Source organism: Arachis duranensis, chromosome 5 (assembly GCF_000817695.3).
Source record: "Arachis duranensis cultivar V14167 chromosome 5, aradu.V14167.gnm2.J7QH, whole genome shotgun sequence".
Taxonomy (NCBI): Eukaryota; Viridiplantae; Streptophyta; class Magnoliopsida; order Fabales; family Fabaceae; genus Arachis; species Arachis duranensis.
Genome location: NC_029776.3, coordinates 9,365,431 through 9,387,192, shown reverse-complemented (window position 1 = coordinate 9,387,192; position 21,762 = coordinate 9,365,431). Strand labels below are relative to the sequence as shown.

Here is a 21,762-nt window from a genome sequence, read left to right as displayed (position 1 = left end):
CAAGCTTCCCTCTCTATCCCCACCGCGTCAGGCTCGTGTTCTTCTTCTTTCCTTACAACCTTAATCGCTAAGGCAACTATACATACATCATAAATCTTTATTTTTATATACACGTATTTAATAAAGATTATTATAATATTCATATATACATACAACACTCGCGTTAAAATCAGATTAGCTTCACACTACCTTTAAAAAACACAAAGTATCACTCATTAGCTCTATGATTTTGGAATCGTAATCGAATCATGCATGATGGAGTAATTTATTTCAATATTTTTTATTTTTTGTGTACTTTAATCAGTATTGAGCAATCCAATTCATGCAAACTTCAGACACGTTTGGTTATTGCGTAATTCTTTATCTCTAAATGCTTTTTCTTTTCTAAACGATTTTTTTTAGTGAATATCTAATTCGGCCTTTAAAAATTATTTTAAAAAGATTACAAAATTTTTAACCAAAAAAAATACTCAATTCGACTCTTGATATTTTTTTGACTGATTAATTCTTGTGAAAAAAAATAATATTTAATTTTTTTGTGTTAGAGTTAATTAGTTCCATAAAAATAAAGTTTAGAAGTCAAATTGAATATTTTTTTATCAAAAATCTTGTTATCTTTTGAGATAATTATCAGAGCATTTAACATTTTTTTTTCAATGTGTAAACTGAAGCATCCCAAATAAAATAGATACTAATTATGAGAAAAACTAATAACACAACCACTTATCAATTAATATTTCTAAACACACCCTTGTATAACCCACGAAACAATAACCCTAAAACTAAAAACTATGATAGATATGATCATCAAAACCCACAACTACCAAAGACAAAAATTCATGAGCAGGGAGTATTTATAGGCATGTGTTTTTAATTTTTTATTTATCTATTGTTAGAAATACAACAAATAAGCTAATTGGGAAATTCAACATGGACAACAGAATTGACCTAGGGTTATGCATATAGAATCTCTCATCAACTCTTGGCTGAATTATGTGTAATTGAATTTCCAAAATTTGATGAATAAAACGGGGAATAGGATGTCAAAAATGATTATTTTTATTATATGGATAAAAAGAGAAGGAAAAAAAAAGTAATATTGTATGGTAAGAGAAGAATATACAAGAACAAAGGAGATCGATAACTTTTTTTTTTTCTTACAACGGATAACTAGCATTGGATCCTTCAAAACTATAGTATGTATGAGTATTATGTGTATTAGTTTATTCCACCACATGCCCCAAATTAGTTTAATTAGCGGAATATTATGTGTATTAGTATTGTATATATTTTTATACATTTGTTTAATATTAAATCTTAAAGTGATTGATTAAAAAAATAAAATCAGATAAACATTTTATCTTTTATACTATAAAAAAATATTCAAAGAGATACACACACAAAGTAGTGTAAACAACATCTATCTTTTTTATTAATTTACTGCTAGAATGTGTGATTCCAATCTAAGAGATTACATATACTACTATATGACTAATTATTTAATTAACAATAACAACCAATTCTTAAGAAAATTGAAATCCTACAAAATTGGTCATTGAATGCATCAAACGTCTAATAATCTTTAAAAATTATAATTGTGAATTAAATTGGTCATTTCAATTAGACGACTTAGATCACAATATGTCGCAAGATGATTAAACTACATATTATTATTTAACCAAATTTATTATTTTTCGAAAACTATTTTGATTATTAACTTTATATTTTGATAAGCAAATGGACATAAAAGGCACTTTATTTTTTAGGTGGCCAAACTTTCTGTTAAAGTGGGCATGAACAATGATAGAGAGAAAAAATAATTTTGAAAAAAGTAAAAAGTATATAACGGTTGTATGTTTTAAGAAAATAATAGAGGGGTAGTAGATAAGGATATTTGGGGTGTCTATTGGGTACGTAAATGAACGGACGTATTTATTTATCTAACAACAAAGAAAGAAAATCGATGCCCTGTCACGTATCAATATCATGCCTCCGAACATATTCCCTTCATCACTCTTTGCTTCTTGACATACCACGCGCCACCCGATTCACGCGCTTACCCCATTCAACAACAAATAGCAAGCCATGCATATCCGACCAAAACTTTACCAGTGGGGCCCTTTAACATCTCAACCCTTAACCAATTACGTCATAATTCCACGTCATCTGCTGGGCCCATCTTAGGAAAAGATTCACTTAATAAATTACAATTACCCCATTTCTTAATTTCTTTTTTAAAAAAATAATTTAAAATTTAACTATTAAATTTGAGTTTGATCATGTTTAAAATAATATAAATATTAAAGAGTTAATTTTTTCGTTATTAATTAATATTTTAAATCAATATTTTATATTTATTCTGTTAGAATTTAAAAGACGAAATTTTACATACATGAAGTTGATTTTATATAAAATTAATAATTAAAAGTAATTAGAAAATAATTTAATAAAAAATAATAAATTATCTACGATTCTCAATAATTAGTTTCGGATGAAGATAATTGTTCCGATGGTTATCTAAAATTGGATGGAATTTGTTCCTGAACGTGAGGTTTAGACTCCTAGTAAGGCAGCGTCTGATTTATCCTGTGTCAGGTGGCTGCCATCCGAGTTGTTCATAGGGACATGAGGAGTGGTACCTGTAAGACATTCCAATGCCTAAGTCAGCAAAGATACAAGCAGGTTTATAGAAGTTTGGATCTTAAGTATATCTGAAAGGAGTCAGGGTATTTAAAGGTGATGAGCCAATAACCATCGTTGGAGTAGTTCTACCATTAGTGGTGGATAACCGTCCCCTTTTATCTAGGAGTTGTTGAGATCTCTCTTCTAGAAGTAGGTGAGTAATAGTAAGGATTAGTTATAACTTCTTCAAGAGGGAGTTGTCACTTGGTAACGTTCTTGTCCGACCTCTTAGGAGGTCGGCTTATTTGGTAACTGCCTTTTGGGCTTTCTCTGTTTTTGGGCCTGGCTTGAGTTTTGGGTCAGGGTATGAACAATACCCCTTCTTGATTACGATCTTTTACTTAGGTCGTACTCAAGCATATGAGAAGTCGGACAAGCATTGGTAAGTAGAATTATCATGTCGGGTTTTTGAAACGTCAACCGTTGTGCCTGTTGCCTTTCAACTTTGACAAGTTAGGTATGGTTACATTGGTAACAACTGTACACGTCTTTAAATGAGGGATGGTTTTACATTGTCTTATAAATACCTTTCCCTCTTCTCATTCTTCTTTTTTCGTTTCCTCAACTTCTCTCTCAAGCTTTTCGCCTTCTATTATTTTTATACATCGTTTTTCTTCTACAAAGAACTTCCTTCTTGTGTTGTATTTCTAGTGCTGAGCATCTTCTCGTGCTGTTCCTTAAGGTGTTAGAATCTTTCGTTTGCTATTTGCTGTTTGCAGGGGTCATTTATTTCTTCCTCCAAGTTGGCCTTTCTTTTTTTCTTTGTACGTTTACTGTGTGGTTGCTTTTGTTTTCTTTTTTTTTTTTTGCGAACTGTTTTGTGCATTTGATTTAGAACTGAAAAATCTTGCATAAATATGAAATCTTGTTTGTTGACATTGCTATTTTTTGGACTTGTTGTTTTCGTAGTGTTTGCCTTTTGTATTTACATGAAAATTGATTCTTCCACATTTTTTTTTGGTTTATTATACTGTTGTGACATTGTTGTTATCTTCTTTGCATGTTGTGATGTCCTTAAATAAAATTGTTTGGCTTTTGAAAATAATGTCATTTTTCTTTTTCCAGAGGTGCTCCTTCTGTGTTTGTTGTTGCTTCTTTTTGTCTGAAAAAGGCCTTGTGCTTGTTTTCGACTCATAGTGATCATTTCTATTTTATAATGTAGGTATATCTCTTTTATATATCTCGTTCAACTGTCTTGAAAATGTCGTCCAATGTCCCTGAGGATTTGTTGAGATGGGTAGATATCTCGGTTCTTTTCGCAGTTCCCGTAATAGATAATGTTTTTGTAGATGATTTTCGTAAACACCATAGGATTTGTGGTTTAGGGATGATAAGGGGAAATATGAGATAGTTTCCCCTAATCCTGAGGACCAAGTATGTTTTAACCGAGTTATCATGTGGGAGCCTAATTTTATTTTTATGTATGATTGCCTTTTTATCCGACTTGGGGTGGTTTTTTTATTTTCCAACTTTGAAATTGACATCTTGTCTTTTTGTAAAGTGGCTCCTACCCAACTTCACCCGAATTTCTGGGATTTTCTAAAAATCTACCAGCTCATAAGTCGTGAGCTTGACTTTCCAATCTCCTTAAAGATCTTTTTCTTCTTATTTCAACTCATAAGACCTGTCAGTTCCACCAATAATCAACAATGAGTTTATTTTCGAACTATATAAGGTCGAAAAGTATTATCTATTTTTGATGAGTTATTCCATGATTTTAAAAATTTTTATTTTAAAGTTCGAGCTGCTAAGGATCACCGTCCTTTTTCTTGGATGAAAATAATGAACCTTGCGTCCAATTATATTGGGTACAATCAACTCCTATTGATAAGTATAACCTGGTAGACTTGGATGAGGTTGAGGAAGCTATTGTAGAATTCTTCCGAGAGACTTGGGGACGAGCTCCAAACCTTGATATGAAAAAATTTCTTCTTGAAAAGTCGAGTTATGTTCGTACCGAGCTAGGTAGTTATTGATATTATTTGTAAATACTTGTTTGTTGATCCGAGTTATTTCTAACTATCAATGTTCTTGTGCAAAAATAATGAAGAGTGGTCCGAAAGCCTACCAGAAAGTTCAAAAGGCTAAAAGGAACACTAAAGCTCGGGTCATACAGCTCCACGACTCGAGAAGGTCGGATACTCCTTCCCCGAATAAGTCAGACTCAAGAACTTCATCTCAGCCTAAGCCGGTGTCCGTTCTTCCTCCTCCTCCTCCTCCTCCTTTTTTTATTGTTACCCCTCTCGTCCCTCTTGTCTCAAATTCGAGTTCTAAAAAATGAAAGACCTCAGAGTTTGGAAGCGTCATATTTATGATATTGGCTTTGATGAGGGTGAGTTTTTGTGACAAATACATCATTTCTCATAGCTTCATCGTTCTTTGGAGGCTTTGCAAGCCGAGGTGGCCTCCTTCCGTGAAGCAAAGAACGAGTGGGAGGAGGAGAAGTCTAAGTTGGAATCTGACCTCATTAAGGCTCGGAAAAGTGAGAAGTAGGCTGTAGCTTCTTATGCTTTGGCTGAGAGTCTGAATAAAAAAAACCAGGAAGATTATACCCAAGTTTTTGGAGAAAATTGGGACTTGCATGAAGAGGTAAACTGACTTAGGGATGAGTACACCGAGTTGGAGGAGTCGGTTGCGGAAGGTACGAAGGAGATGTTTGAAAATTTGAAGGCTCAGCTTCGGGTTATCGCTCCTGAGTTGGACACCTCACCTCTTAACCAAGACATGGTCGTGATTGATGGGAAGATCGTCCCTCCTCCTCAAGAAGGGGACAATCAATTATCCGATCTGAAAGCTACTGGGGGGCTTATCGGATAGTCTTCTCACCCTGAAGTCGTTCCATCCGAGCTGACTTCCTCTCCTCAGCCTGAAGTTGTTTTAGCCGAGGAGAATGTGCCGACTTCCGCTACTGCCGTGACTCCTGATGATCAGAATCCTCTCATTGGTCCTGTTTAGTTTGCTTTTTTCAAGGCCTAACTTGTGGATCCCTTACGAACACCTTTTTTGTATGTTTTTTGCGTACATTTGTGGATGCCAGTCCTTTTTCCTAGGGTTTTAGCAACTTTTTTAACAACTTTTTTAAATACTTCAGATATTTATGTTGAAGTTTCTATTTTGATAGTTTGTGAAGCTTCATAAAGTTTTGTTGCATGCTGGGAGTGATTACTCTTATTTAACTTAGAATCTGTTTTTAAGACCTTTCCATTGTCATACTCAGATGGCCGATCTCTTCTTACAAGTCGGCTATATCAAAACTTAAATTATTTTTGCGATGTATTTTGGGGGGCCCAATCACCTTCCGACTTATAAGTCGTGAATTATGAGCTTTTATGGTCGACGTACATAACCTCTTTACATCGACTTGGACCTCGTCGCTTTGTCTTGCCGACCACTTAGGTCAGACAACAGAGTTTCGCATTTTTTCAAGCTTAAGTCAATGCGTATCGTAGGATAAACAATGGGATTAAAAAGATTTTATCATTAATGAAGAGTAATTTACAAAAATGCTTCTGCTACTAAGGGTGGTAATTTTTCCTGCCCCTAACTGTTGCTTTGATGCCTCGCTAAAACCCACTACAAGAAAATCCTTTTCGAGAAAAAAACCATGAAGTCAGGGAAAAGAGTACATTAGGGAGCGAGGTGCGCTTCTACCTATAATATCTCTTCATGTTGCATGCGTGCCACGACCTTGAGAGCTCGGTTCCGTTTAGGTCGGACACCTTGTAGTAGCCTTTTTCTAAGACTTCAGTTATCTTAAAAAGTCTTTTCCAATTAGCAGCGAGCTTCTCTTCACCCGAATCGGTTACTCTGATGTCATTTTTTATCAGAACTAGGTCGGTTGTGGTGAAGCTTCTCCGAATGACCTTCTTATTGTATCTGGTCGACATTCTTTGCTTTAACGCGGCTTCTCTTATCTGAACTTGTTCTCGAACTTCTGGGAGGAGGTCGAGTTCCTCTTTATAGGCTTGGATGTTTTCTACGTCATCATAGAATCTTTCCGGTGGAATTTGTTCATTGACTTCAACGGGAATTATGGCCTCTACCCCATATACAAGTCGGAATGGGGTCTCCATATTTGTCGAGTAAGGAGTCGTCCGAGAAGCCCGTAGGACTTGTGAAAGTTCTTCTGCCCATGCTCCCTTTGTATCCTGTAACATTTTCTTCAATCCAGCTAATATGACTTTATTTGCTGCTTCTGCTTGTCCAATAGCTTGGGGATACTCCACCGATGTGAACTGATGTTTGATCTTCATACTCGCCACTAAGCTCCTGAAAGTAGAGTTGGTGAACTGAGTACCATTATCTGTGGTGATGGAGTGTGGGACCCAAACCGAGAAATAATATTCCTATACAGGAATTTTTGGCTTTTTTGGGCCGTGATAATAGCCAGTGGTTCAGCTTCAATCCATTAGATAAAGTAATCCACTCCCACGATAAGGTACTTGACTTGTCTAGGAGCTTGGGAGAAAGGCCCGAGTAGGTCTAACCCCCATTTTGCAAAAGATCATGGGGAGGTTATGCTGATGAGTTCTTTAGGAGGAGCAACGTGAAAGTTAGCATGCATTTGACAAGGAGGACATCTTTTGACAAAATCGATCGCATCTCTTTGTAAGGTCGGCCAATAGAATCCAGTTCGGATTGCTTTTCGGGCTAGTGACCGAGCTCCGAGGTGGTCCTCATATATGCCATTGTGTATTTCTTCCAAGACTTCTTCAGTTCTGCAAGTCGGGACACATTTTAGCATGGGCGTTGATATCCCTCTTCTGTAAAGGACATTGTGTACTAAGGTATAGTTTTGTGCTTCCTTTTAGATTCTTTTGGCTTCCTTTTGTTCCTCGGGGAGGATGTCGAATTTCAAATATTCGATAAGAGGAGTCATCCATCCGAGATTCATGCTGAAGATGGGTAAAACGTCCGACTTGTGGTCTATTTTGCTGACTGATGGCTCTTTGAGAGTTTCTTGAATCAAGCTCCTGTTATTTCCTCCTGGCTTAGTGCTTGCCAATTTGGAAAAGGGCATCAGCTCTACTATTAAGCTTTCGAGCTATATGTCGGACCTCCATCTCAAGGAATTATTGAAGTTGTTTGAGTGTTTTCTCTAAGTATATTTTCATGTTGGGGTCCTTCGCTTGATATTCTCCATTGATTTGAGAGGTTGCTATCTGAGAGTCACTAAAGACTACGACATTTGTTGCTTCGACTTCTTTGGCAAGTTTTAAGCCTGCAATCATGGTTTCATACTCGACCTGGTTGTTAGAAGCAGGGAATTCAAATTTTAAGAAGAGCTCAATTTGAGTCCTTTCTTCGCTGACCAAGATGATGCCAGCACTGCTGCTCCCGACTATATTGAAAGATCCATCCACCTATAGGCTCCAGGTCACAGAGGTTTTAGCCTTGTCACCAGTGTATTCTACTAAAAAATCAGTGAGGCATTGGGTCTTAATAGCTGTCCGAGTTTCATATTTTAGGTCGAACTTGGACAACACTATGACCTATTATACCATCTGACCTGCTATGTCTGTTTTTTGGAGGATCTGCTTCATGGGTTGATTTGTTCGGACCTTTATGGTGTGTGCTTGGAAATAAGGTCAGAGCCTTCTAGACGCCAGGATTAAGACATATGCAAATTTTTTTATTTTTTGGTACCTCAATTCTGGTCCCTATAAGACCTTGCTGGTGAAGTAGATGGGATGTTGTCCATATTCATCTTCCTGTATCAGAGCTAAAGCTACTGCCTTGTTAGTGACGGCTAAGTGTGTGTTTGGATTATAGTTTGCAAATAGGAGTTTGCATAAAATTAATTTTGCAAACTTGATTTTGATGAAAAGTAAGTTTGTGTTAACATAATTTATGTTTGGCAATCTTTATATCAAAATGAATTATAGTAAAATAAATATTGTTCGGATTATACTACTCAAAATCACTTTTACATAAAAAATTACTAAAAGAGACATCAATTAAAATAATTTTTATATTATTCTATTATTTTACTTTAGATATTTGAATAGATCTTATTAATTTATTTTATAATAAAATTAATATTTACTTACTAAATTAAAGTAACATATAAAAGTTGACAAAATATATTTTAATACATAAAAACATTAATAAATATTAAATTAAAAGATAAAACACTAATAAAATACATAAAAAGTAATATCTTATACAAAATTAGTACATAAGAACACTATTATTTCTACTGCATGTGATTAATAATTTGATCCTTAATCGAGTCTCGAACACGATCTATTTCTGCAGAAGAGCTAATGGTTAGAGTTTGATGTGAGCTTTCACCAACATAACTATTATCTTGTCCATCAAGAATGTTTGCACGTTCATATTGATTAAAATCTGTAGATGATAGCGCTCACATTTATATGGACCAATATATTCTTTCGGTGTTGGATAACCGGCATTTACCAAATAATATTTACCTAATGAGCAATCAAATTAGTTACATGATAACCAAGCAAATATAGCTTATTTGTAAGAAAATGATAAAAATTAACCTCGAGTAGGATGCAAAAATTTTATGGTAGGAGTTGTAATAGTATTATCAAATACACAAGTATCATGCGCAGTGTCTTCCCTACTCTCAATACTTTTATTCTTATAAGACTTTTTTGGCATCTAATATTTATGATTTTATTAATACTTATGAATAATTATTTATTTAGTTTGTCTTTTTTAATGGGATCAATTAATCTATATTATAAAAAAAGTTACAATAAAACATAATATATGAGAATTATAATTATAAATTTTACATAGTCGAATAAAAAATAAAAAATTTCAGCCGAAACAAAAATAAAGTATAATAAAAATATAAAAAGAGAACTCATGTAAATAAAAAACGATAAAAATTTTATAAAAGCAACAATATATATCATATGAATAAAAGAAATATAATAAAAAATAAAAAAAATTCATATGAACTATATCAAATAAGAAAAAATAAATAAACTTCGTATAGCATATAAACACAGTGCATAAAAAAGACAAAAAAATATAATTCATATGAATAAGAAATAATAAAAATACCATAAAAAAATTAATAACATACCTGAGCGATTAGAACACTGAAAAAAATAATATAAAAAAGATCAATGACAAAAATAAGTAAAAAAAAAAAACAAAGTCAAATAAAAATAAAAAAAGACACTTTAAATATTAAACATAAAGAATAGTAAATGATAAAAAAATTCAAATGAACTAAAAAACAATAAGAAATAAAAATATGAAAGAGAGTACTATACATTTTATAATGTCAAACAAAAAGAAAATATTTTATAATTTATTTTAGTGCCGTTAGTACTCTTTAATTTAGTATCATTTTGGACTATATATTTTTATTATTTATAACTCTTTTGTTACTTATTTTATACACAACATAAATATAGTACAATAAAGGATAGAAAAAAAATTTATATAAACAAAAAATAATAAAAATATCATAAAAATTAATAAAAATAAAAATTTATATCAACAATATTTGTCATATAAATAAAAAAATACAATAAAAATATAACAATAGAAAACTAAAAAAATAACAACAGAACACTAAAAAAATAATATGAAAAATATTTATCATATAAATAAAAAATAATAAAAAACATAAAAATTAAAATATAAAAGAGAGAACTAAAAAAATAAGAAAAAATTATCTTTACCTTGGCAGTGATGGAAACAAATCTGAAAATGTTTGATGGAAAAAAAATCTGTAACGAAGAACATATAGAGAATTATTGTGAAATTATGTGGTTATGTGCATCCTTTTTGTAGAAAAAATGAAGGGTATAGTTGGTAGATATGGAATAAATTTCTTACCTAATTCATTTAACGGTAATTAACCTTTCCAACATGAACGCAGAAGCTAGAATTTTTAGCTTCACGTGAACGTACGTTTAGAGGTGAAAGCACTTCTGGGTTAGAGATTCCAAAAAGTTGCCAAACGTAACAATGGAACGTTCAAAATGCTTAAACGGGCTTTTCTATTCCCCAATGTGAACCCCAAACACACCCTAAGTATAGTACCAGTTCCTCCCCTATTTTAAGCCGAGTAAAGATGGGTGGTTGGCTTAAAAAGGTTTTGAATTGTTGAAAAGCTTTTTCGCACTCTAGAGTCCATTCAAATTGGAATCCTCTTTTGAGTAGTGAGAAAAGAAGCAAGGATCTTAAAGCTAATCCTGCCAAAAATTTGGATAGTGCCGCAAGCCGGCCATTCAACTGTTGGACTTCCTTCATACAGGTCGGGCTCCTCATATCTAAGATAGCTCTGCACTTGTCGGGATTGATTTCAATTCTCCTTTGTGTGAGTATGAACTCCAAAAATTTTATTGCTTCCATCGGAAAGGTGCACTTTGTGGGATTTAATCTCATTCCATGCTTCCTTATGATATCAAATACTTGTGAGAGATTGGACAGGATATTTGTTTTTTTCTTGGTTTTTATCAACATGTCATCTACATATGCTTTCATTAAGTTTTCGAGGTGAGGTGCAAATACTTTGTTTATCAATATCTGATATGTGGCACTTTTTAAACCAAATGGCATGACCACGTAACAGTAGTTTGCTCTTAAAGTGATGAATGACGTCTTCTCCTGATCCGACTTGAACATCGGGATTTGATTATATCCTGAGTATGCATCCATAAATGATAAGTAATGATATTCTGAAGATGAATCTACTAAAGTATCAATATTGGGAAGAGGGTATGGATCCTTTGGACAGGCTTTATTGAGGTCGGTGTAGTCGAGGCACATCTTCCACTTCCCGTTTTACTTTTTTACCAACACGACATTTGCCAAGCATAATGGGTATTTAACCTCCCTGATGAACCCGACTTCTAGCAATACTTGAACTTGTTCTTCAACCACTTGAGCTCGTTCAGGTCCAAGTTTATGCCCTTTTTGCTGAACAGGCTGGGACCCAGAATATACTGCTAGCCTGTGAGTCATGAGCTCAAGATCAATTCTAGACATGTCGGCCATTTTCCAAGAGAAGAGGTCGAAATTTTTGCATAGGAGCTTGATGAGACCCTCTTTTAAATCTGCCCCTAGGTTTATTTCTATGTTGGTATTTTTTCTGACTTCATCTCCGACCTGCACTACCTCCGTCTTTTCTTCAGGCTGTGGTCTTAGGTCGTCTTTTCCTCGGACTCCACCGAGTTCAATTGAATTGAATTTTTTACCTTTGCCACACAGATTCAAACTTTCATTGTAGCATTTTCTTGCTAACTTTTGATCTCCCCTTACCATATCAATCCCTTATTGCATCGGGAATTTCATGCAGAGGTGAGAGGTGGAGACAACAGCTCATAGTCGATTCAGGGTCGTCTAACCTATCAAGGCATTATAGGCTGAAGCTACATCAACAACAATGTAGTCAATATTCAGGATTTTGGACCTCATCCTTTTTCCAAAGGTAGTATGTAAGGGAATGAAGCCCAATGGTTTGATAGGCGTATCCACTAGCTCGAAGAGGGTGTCTGGCAGTCTGGGTATGCCTTCAGTTCTTTCTTTTCCAACCCTAGTTTGTTGAAAGCAAGCTTGAATAGAATGTCAGCTGAGCTTTCTTGGTCCACCAAAGTCCTATGAAGGTTTGCATTAGCAAGTATCATGGTGATTATCACAGGGTCATCATGCCCGGGTATTATATCTTGCGCGTCTTCTTTTGTGAAAGAAATGGTTGGAAAGTCAGAAGTTTCTTCCTCCACTTGATAGACTTCTTTTATGTGTCTCTTTCGGGATGACTTTTTTAGCCCTCTTCTGGCAAATCCACCCGCTATCATATGGATATATCTTTTTGGAGTTTGGGTATTTATCCAACCGACCTTTTTTGGTCAGTTATTTTTTATCACATTTTTTAAGTTGTAACAGTTATTTGTGAAATGTCCATATAGTTTTCTCGCATGGAAAATTTTCCTATAAATGTCTACAAGGAAAACTCACAGCGGGGTGTAATTGTGGTACCTCCTTGGCTTTTCCAAGTTGTATTCTTCCTTCTTTTTGGGTTCTTTCTCCTTTTCTTGAGCTTGATAAGGATGTGCTCGTCGGAAATTAGGTTCACAAAGCCTGACATTTTCCTCAATGTTAATGTACTTTTCAGCTCACTCTTTTACATCATTTAAAGAGGTCAGATGACACTTTAAAATAGATTGGGAAAAAGGCCCCTCTCGGAGGCCATTGACCAACCCCATTATTACCGCTTCGGTGGGTAAATTCTGGATCTCCAGACATGCCTTGTTAAATCTCTCCATGTAGTCTCTGAGGGATTCTCCGATCTCTTGTTTGACTCCAAGCAGACTAGGTGCGTGTTTGACCTTGTCTTTTTGAATTGAAAATCGGGTGAGAAATTTTCTTACAAGGTCGTCGAAGCTGGTGACCGAGCTAGGTGGCAGATTATCAAACCACTTCATTGCCGATTTGGTTAGGGTTGTTGGGAATGCCTTGCAACGAGTCGCATCTGAGGTATCGGCCAAATACATTCTTAAATGGTGTCTTGAATCGGTCGTTCCATCATAAAGGCTCCTATAAGGGCTTTTAAAGTTTCTAAGAACCCTTGCCCGCATGATGTATTCGATGAAAGGGTCTCCCCCTCCTAAAGGGGTGTTTTCCCGAGTCATGCGTGGATTCCTACTTCGAAGGTCGGATTCCAACTTTGAGAACTTTTCTTCCAACTCACTCCGTCGTTTAATTTATTTCCTCAGATTTATCTCCGCCTCCCTTTATCGCTCTATCTCCTATTTGAGTTGTTCAAGTCGGTCGTGATGTCCGTGCACTAGTCCCACAAGTTCGGTAGAATGGGGTTGATCTTCATCTTCTGGGTGGTGAATCTCAGAACTAATTCTCCTACGAGGTGGGTTTGAGGTGCTTTCACCATGTGGTCCTTCTGTTCTCTGAGTGGGTATCACGATGGCTTGGTCATTGTTGCCCTCATTTTGGTACTCTGGATCTGATTTCGGACGTTGTACATCCATCTTTCAAGTGATCGTCCGTCATGGGGTGTTAATTCCCATGTCCCCGACAACGACACCAATGTTCCGAGGGTTACCTGAAACTGGATGGAATTTGGGGTTGAACGTGAGGTCAAGACTTCTAGTGAGGCAGCGTCTGACTTATCCTGTGTCAAGTGGCTGCGTCCGAGTTGTTCGTGGGGAGATGGGAGGTGGTACCTGCAAGACACTCTGATGCCTAAGTTAGCAAGGATACAAGCAGGTTTATAGTAGATTGGATCTTAAGTATACATGAAAGGAGTCAGGGTATTTATAGGTGATGAGCCAATAACCACCGTTGGAGAAGTTCCACCATTAGTGGTGGATAACCATCCCCTTTTATCTAGGAGTTGTTGAGATCTCTCTTCTAAAAGTAGGTGAGTGATAGTAGGAATTAGTTATAACTCCTTTAGGAGGGAGTTGTCACTAGTACTTGGTAGCGTTCTTGTCCAACCTCTTAGGAGGTCGGCTTATTTAGTAAATGCCTTTTGAGTTTTCTCTGTGTTTGGATCTGGCTTGAGTTTTGGATCAAGGTATGAATAATAACTATATACGAATTTTTACTAATTTAATTAAAATTTAATATAAAAATATTTTTATTGACTAAATATTAGTAAAAAATAATAAATTTTATAGGTTATGTAATATTTTTCTAAAAACAATTCTCAAAAAATGTTTAATTAAGTAATTTAAATTTGATATCAAAGAGTTAATGTGCATAAATGTGATATTAAATTATTCAATATTAATAAATATAAAAAAGAAAATCACATTTAAAATAAATTTAAAAAATAATATTTATGATAACTTTAATTTACTGACAAAGATTTAATAATATATACTCATTTTAAGACAATTGATGTTTTTTTTTTCGATTTATTAAAACAAATGAATGTAAATAAATATTAATGATGTTTTTAATGTGTCTAAAAGTGAAGGTTACTATTATATTAAGAAGGAAACGGTAGATAATCATAGAAAAATTAGTGATTTTCATTGGCCATAACCCATAGCTAGTGTGAACGCTGCTGGAATCTTGACAAGTACGTCTATGCTTCCCCCTTGCTCTTTTTTGTGTGGCTTAAGTGCTTAAATCGTAGAACAATAATGTTTATGAATAAGATAAGTTTAAATTGTTTAGAGTTATTTTTTATGGTTCCTTTAGTATTATCGTCCATTAAATATGATAATAATAAACCGACCCTTAACTAAAGTGAAAATGATAAGGAAATAAAATGAACATAACAAATCCCACTCAAACATCACGAGTATGTATTCTCTACTTCATTGTTAAGTTTACAATGATGATCATTAAACAAGTTAAATAATAAATACCCAGATGCATATTCCAAAATGATAATGTAATTTATTTAAATTAATATAATTGTACTAGATATAGTTGCATTACCTAAGGAAATTACTATAATTAGACCTTTTTTAATAAATACTATAATTAATTACCATTTCAGCACAAGGAGTGCTTCCTTAAGTTCCTAGTTAAACTATTCTTGTGAAGTCGTCGACTCGAAGATTCAAGTGATTAAGCTTTGTGATATTGAATTAAGGATTAAAATGTCAAATAAGGCAAGGAAAAATGAAGAAACAAAGTATCCTGGAAATAAAAAATGTCACCAGTCATGGATCTGTTACGTTAATTTCCACACAAGAATAAAGCTAAGCTTACCACTACCCTTTTGTACGAACTGATTCATATGATTCAATGGAACACGAGCATGCAAAAACTTGAGTTCGTCAGAAATAATCTGATTGGAGAAAGTTTAATTATGTAATATCGTAACAAAAGAAATTATAAATGGTGTTGGGAATATTATTTCAGTTAGAAATAAACTTCAACTTACATGTCTTACATTTATTTTTGGAAAAGAAAATTATAGCGGTAACTATGTTTTTTAATGATATGTATATTTTTTTAGTTTTCATCCTATTTTTTAACTTAATAGGTCAAAGATTAATTTATTACAAATTAAAATTATATTTAAGAATTTATTATTAATCAATAGATTGTTATATATATTAGATGAGATTTAAACACTAAATATTTACTTAAACGGACTAATATATTAACTATTAAATTAACCAAAGTTAGTTTTAATCATATGTGTATTATATATTAAGGAGAAAAGAGACATAATACAAAGAAATAATTATAAGAGAGAGTTTTTATCTTCTGCAAATAACTTTATAAATAAAACATAAGTTGAGCATTTAAAGTTGAGCATTTATTTCCAACTACAACAAGTAGTATTAAGGTTCAGTTTAGGTAACCAACTTAATTAAGTTCTTTTTGATAAAATAACTTAAACAATAAATGACTCTGTGAAAAGTAACTTATAATAAATAAGTTATTTTGTATTTGAATTTTTAATTCTAAAAATGCTTATTTTATATAAATGTGATGAAAAGTAAAAGTATTATAAGAGAAGTCATTTTTTTAAACTTCTCTATAAACTCCTAAATAGCTTCTAAAAAAGGTACAATTTGGTTTTAAAAATTACACCAAACATTAATATTACTACTTTTCATAAGTCAAAAGTTAAAAAATATTACTTCTAAAATTTCCAAACAAGCCTAAATAAAATAATTAATAAATAACAGATGCAAGTAATATACACTAAAGATCTTATAAAAGGTAAATATTTTTCTTTTATCGTTTGGTTAGTTTTTTACCATAATATAATTTAAATCCAAGACTTCATACATGTTACACATATTTAAACTCTTCTCCACTAAACAATTTATTATAACTTATATTTCTTTATTTGATAGTTATAAAAATATTTAACAATTTTTATGTTAAATAAATAACCTCATTGTAATAATTGTAAGAGTTATGTATTAAGGGAAAAGATTTGTTTGCTTTTCTTCTAGAAAATTGAGGACTGTATGTTTTGGTTGAACCATATTGATAATTTTTAGGTTATTGGTTATATTTCTAATATAAATTTGAGTTTTACGTAAGAAAGTTTTTTGAATTAGATTTTTTATGCTAATTATTTTAGAGTGATAACAAAGATCAAATTTTAAATTTTTTTATTATAAAAAATGATATCAAATTATGTTATCATTCTTTTTTAAATTTAAATTGATAGAAATTAAAAAATACGTAAATGTTATATCTTGCTTATAAGTTATAAAATACAAACGCACAAATTAAGTGAGGTGTTCTTGAATGACACTTTTTGGTGTTTGACACTAAAAAACAATGGTAATAGGTATGTTAAAATTTTTAAACTCATAATCTACAGTTCAAATACGATTTATAATTACTTGAATATTATAGCATATTGTTAAAACTTGTTATATTATTGTTAATTATTTAAAATTTGATATTAAAATTTATTATATATATTTAATTTTTTTAATTTACAAAACCATAAATTCAACCTAATTTAAATTGCTTAAAATTGAATCGGATCGAATCAGATTTTTTAAAAAAAATCATCCAATTTAAATCGAACTATAAATAAAATTAATATTTAAAACAGATAAATTTTTGGCTCAAAATTAATCCAAATTAAGCCCGGAATAACCCTAGGCGAAACAAAGGTGATTTAGTTCATCACAAAGACTCGTAATTCATATATTTAAGTAAGGTTCTTTAGCGGCTAATATTTACTACCAGGTAGAGGGACCCATCATTGCCAAAACTTTCCGCAAACCATGCCCCCTCTACAAAGTTGTTAATGATGGACCTTTCCCAAAGCTTTTTTTTTCCTTTCTTCTCTTTTTTTCCCGAGGGTATAAATAAAGATGGGTGGTGCTAGGGTTGTCTAGGGGTCCAGTTAGAACTTCTGTGGGACCACACCTTAAAGAAGAGACGACTTAACTTGCTTGCTTTTAGGCTTTAACGCCCGCTATTTGACTCTCTTGTCGTTTCATGGTAGAAAGATGTTTTGACATGCACCTATATACTTCCACTTTAGCATCACTTGTTCCTGGAGGTTACTTCATCGTAATAAAATGGTAGATTGTAGTCTGAATATATTTAGATAGCTAGATGAATATGTAAGTGTGGTTAAAATTAAAGTTATATTTTTTATATTTTAATAATTTTTTAAATAATATTATTTAACAATAAAAATTATTATTTGAATTTTAATAATATTTTTTAAAATATTATAATTACTGCAATCGTTATAATATAGTTATACCAAAATAATTTTAATAAAATAGGAAAGCAAAACCTAGATAGAATAATATTGAGTTTTACTAATGGATATCTTAATGCATGGCACTTTTTAAAAATATTATAATTATAAAGTTTATAAATATAAGTCATGCAAAAATTTTCATGTTTTCTATACATTAAATATATTTAAGTTCATTTTCATATTTTTAACCAATTCTCTTAAGGCGTTTTTTAGTTAACTCGTATAGTATTATTATTTAAAAAATAACATGAAATAAAGAATATTAAAAAATAATTAATAAAATTATCAATTATGATAAATTTGTTCAAAATAATTTCTTCAGATAATATTTAAAAAAATGGTCATATTCTTTTGTTGAGTAGACAACAAATTATTAAACCATTTATTTTTATATTTACTTATTTTATCTTTTAGGGTTTAGCTAAATATTACTATTAGCAGAATGTTTTATGCATTTTATTTTAATAAATACATAATTAACAATTTAAATTTTGTATAATTTTTTATATTTTTTTAGTTAATAACTTTAATGTTTATTCTTACAGTATATGTTAGCTAAACATTTTTCTTTAAATGGACTTCGTCTACTAGTGATATATCCTTGACAACGTTCTTTCCTCGTGTGGAAGCTGAGTATTTAATTGAAAGTGTGCATTTGTATATATATAAAAAAAAGTATTTTTGCAATTCCAATTTGCAATCTTTTAATCTGACCCTTAGAAAAAATATCATATTTGGGATACTTTAAGCAAAAAAAAAAAAAAATGGAATATGTTGTATAACTTCGAACAATTTTCCTTCGCGTTTGTCATGACGAGGGAAGGTAATGTCATTTCACATTCCATAATCCATAGCAAAGATTTTTTTATTTCCCTATCAGTTGTGTTACAAGTTCGATTTAAATAGAGAGAAAAAAATTTGAGGTAGCTTATGCATAGTTAATATTTTTCTTTGCGAAAATATTTGGTAACCAAAGAAAATCAGCCAAAAAGACCATAATTTATCTTATTTAGCATTTATTAATTGTTGCGACAATTAATGAATACTAAATAAAGTAAATTTTTTTTTTTATTTTAACATTGGCATTAAGAATATTAATCATCCAAAAGACAACTTTAAATAAACTTATAACTATATAAGAAAGTCAATAAATTCAGCTAATATCTAAAGTACCTATTTTACGTAAACACAAATAATTTCTTACAATTTAGCCACACACATAACTATTCAAAATTCCATAAAATCCAATAATCATTTTTACTTGATGCCAACTATTCTCATTTGTCTGCTTTTGTTCACCCTATAAACAATTTTAATTTGAGAAATGCTAGGGTAGTAATTTTTGTGATTTATAATCATCAAATAATCATCAATAATACTTTTAATGGTGTAAGATTTATATGAGATTTTATCTAATGATTCACTTTTTTTGTTAGTTACATGCTTAGAATTTGATAAAATTAGTGGCCGCTAGACTTTTCCTTAACTATGAAATAGATGTTTCATAACAAAGAGATGTGATAGAGTTTTGAGTGTGTGGCGCCGGCATGGATAGATCCCTCGTCTTTCATTGTTCATTTAAATGTAATATCCTCCTCATGTGATTAGAAATTGTTTATAATTAAAAGGGGTTTATGGTTAGACGACAATATTTTTATGACAGAGATGGGAGTTGGATGGGGATTCTACTGATGAAATTGGTGTGGATTATTAGTTTGTTATATAAGCCATTCAATCTAAAATGCAGGTATGGCAGTTATATATCTATGACAATTTTGACGCAACAAAGCAATACCATTATCTTTTTTCCTTCTTTCAGGGCAAGTTGTTTAAGACATGAAGTTAGGCATTTTAATTTTAACCAGAATTTCCAATGTGATAAATTTAAAATTAAATATCCGGGGGGCTGTTTAAATTGAAGGAAATAAGCTTTTGAGCTTTCAAGCAAGAAAAGCAAAGAGAAAAGGCATGCAACACCACAAGGCTTAACCTTCAAGTCTCACAAGCGACCATAAAAAAGGGTGGAAAAGAAACAACGTAACTAACCCATGTCAAGCATACTTAATTAGCACACAAATCACTAATGCATAGGCGTTATATATTAGAAATATTGAAAATTGGTGCAAAATTTTTTAAAATATATTTGAATATATATAATTTAAGTTATTATTATATTATATATTTAATTGTTTACGTAGCTAATAAACTAAATAGTAAATTAATGGGCACCTTATAGTGTTATATATAATTTGGCATAGATAGATAAGTTAGAGAAGTAACCCCACCAACAGAGCGAGGGCGCGCATAGAGACGCAAAGATAAAAAGGGCGACAATCATCAGAAACAAAAAGCCTTCCCTTCTCCTGCGATCCACTTTGAGCAAAGGAGGTGGTGCTTAGCCAGAGATGAGAGTTAACAATAACACGACATCAAACCCGAAACCCGTAGAAAGCACAATCGGCCTCGAGCCCACATCGGTGCTGGACCTGTGTAGAAGTCCCACCCCTGAGAAGGCAGTGGCTGCGCTGGTGGCTACTGCACCCAACACACAGCAAGAGTGTCTTGACCAGCTGGAGGACCATGTGCTTCACAATCTTGATTGGGACTCCATCATGAAGGATCTTGGATTCCATGAAGACTCCAACCCACCCTTGTTCAAGACCACCCTCCCTAATGTCCCTGACTTCTCTCCTTCCTTCGACCCACACTCCGAATTTCCAGACATCCAAACCATGTCCTACAACTACGCCAACGCCACTGCCACCCTCGACCACCTCCTCCATGACACCTCCAATAATTCTGCCGCCACCGGCTTCGATTTCATAGAAGAGCTCATCCGTGCTGCCGATTGCTTCGACACCAACCACCTCCACGTCGCTCACGTCATATTGGAGCGACTCAATCAACGCCTCCGATCCCCTGCGGGTGCAAAGCCTCTCCAACGCGCCGCCTTCTACTTCAAGGAAGCTCTCCAGGGCCTCCTCTCCGGTTCCAATCGCACTCCGCGTTTCTCCTCCCTCGTTGAGATCGTCCACTGCGTCAGAACATTCAAGGCCTTCTCTGGAATCTCGCCGATCCCTATGTTCTCCATCTTCACCACCAACCAGGCGCTCCTTGAGGCTTTTCATGGCTCCTCCTTCATGCACGTCCTTGATTTTGATATCGGATTAGGGATCCAGTATGCTTCGCTCATGAAGGAGATTGCAGAAAAGGCGGATTCCTTGAAACACGGATCGCCGCTTCTGCGCATCACCGCCGTGGTTCCCGAAGAGTACGCCGTCGAGAGCAAACTGATTCGGGAGAATCTCAGCCAGTTCGCGCACGAGCTCAGGATCCGCGTCCAGGTCGAGTTTGTGCCCCTCTGCAACTTCGAGACGCTGTCTTTTAAGGCGGTGAAGTTCGTCGATGGCGAGAAAACCGCCGTTCTTCTCTCGCCGGCGATATTCCGACGGCTCGGTTCCGCTGGGAGCACCGCGGCCTTCCTGGCGGACGTTCGGAGGGTTTCGCCGAGCGTGGTGGTGTTCGTGGACGGGGAGGGGTGGACGGAAGCTGCGGCAGCGGCGTCGTTCCGGCGCGGCGTGGTGAGCAGCCTAGAGTTCTACTCGATGATGCTGGAGTCGCTGGACGCGTCGATGGTTGCGGGAGGGGAGTGGGTGAGGAGGATCGAGATGCTTCTGCTGCGCCCGAAGATACTAGCGGCGGTGGAGGGAGCGGGGCGGAGGGTTCCGCCGTGGAGAGAGGCTTTCTATGGTGCCGGAATGAGGCCGGTGCAGTTAAGCCAGTTCGCAGATTTTCAGGCGGAGTGCTTGCTGGCTAAGGTGCAAATCAGGGGCTTCCACGTGGCAAAACGCCAAGCTGAGCTTGTGCTCTTCTGGCACGAGAGGGCCATGGTTGCCACGTCAGCTTGGCGATGT

The 21,762-nt window shown here is 34.0% G+C and overlaps 1 protein-coding gene across 1 annotated transcript; it reads left to right on the top strand.

The window, feature by feature from the left end:
- Positions 1 to 20,112: 20,112 nt before the first annotated feature.
- LOC107487815 (scarecrow-like protein 15) lies at positions 20,113 to 21,762 on the top strand (the record flags this gene model as incomplete). Its single annotated transcript, XM_021142143.2, is given in 1 exon segment — positions 20,113 to 21,762. A coding segment is annotated over 1 exon segment (1,509 nt), but the record flags the coding sequence as incomplete, so codon positions are not given.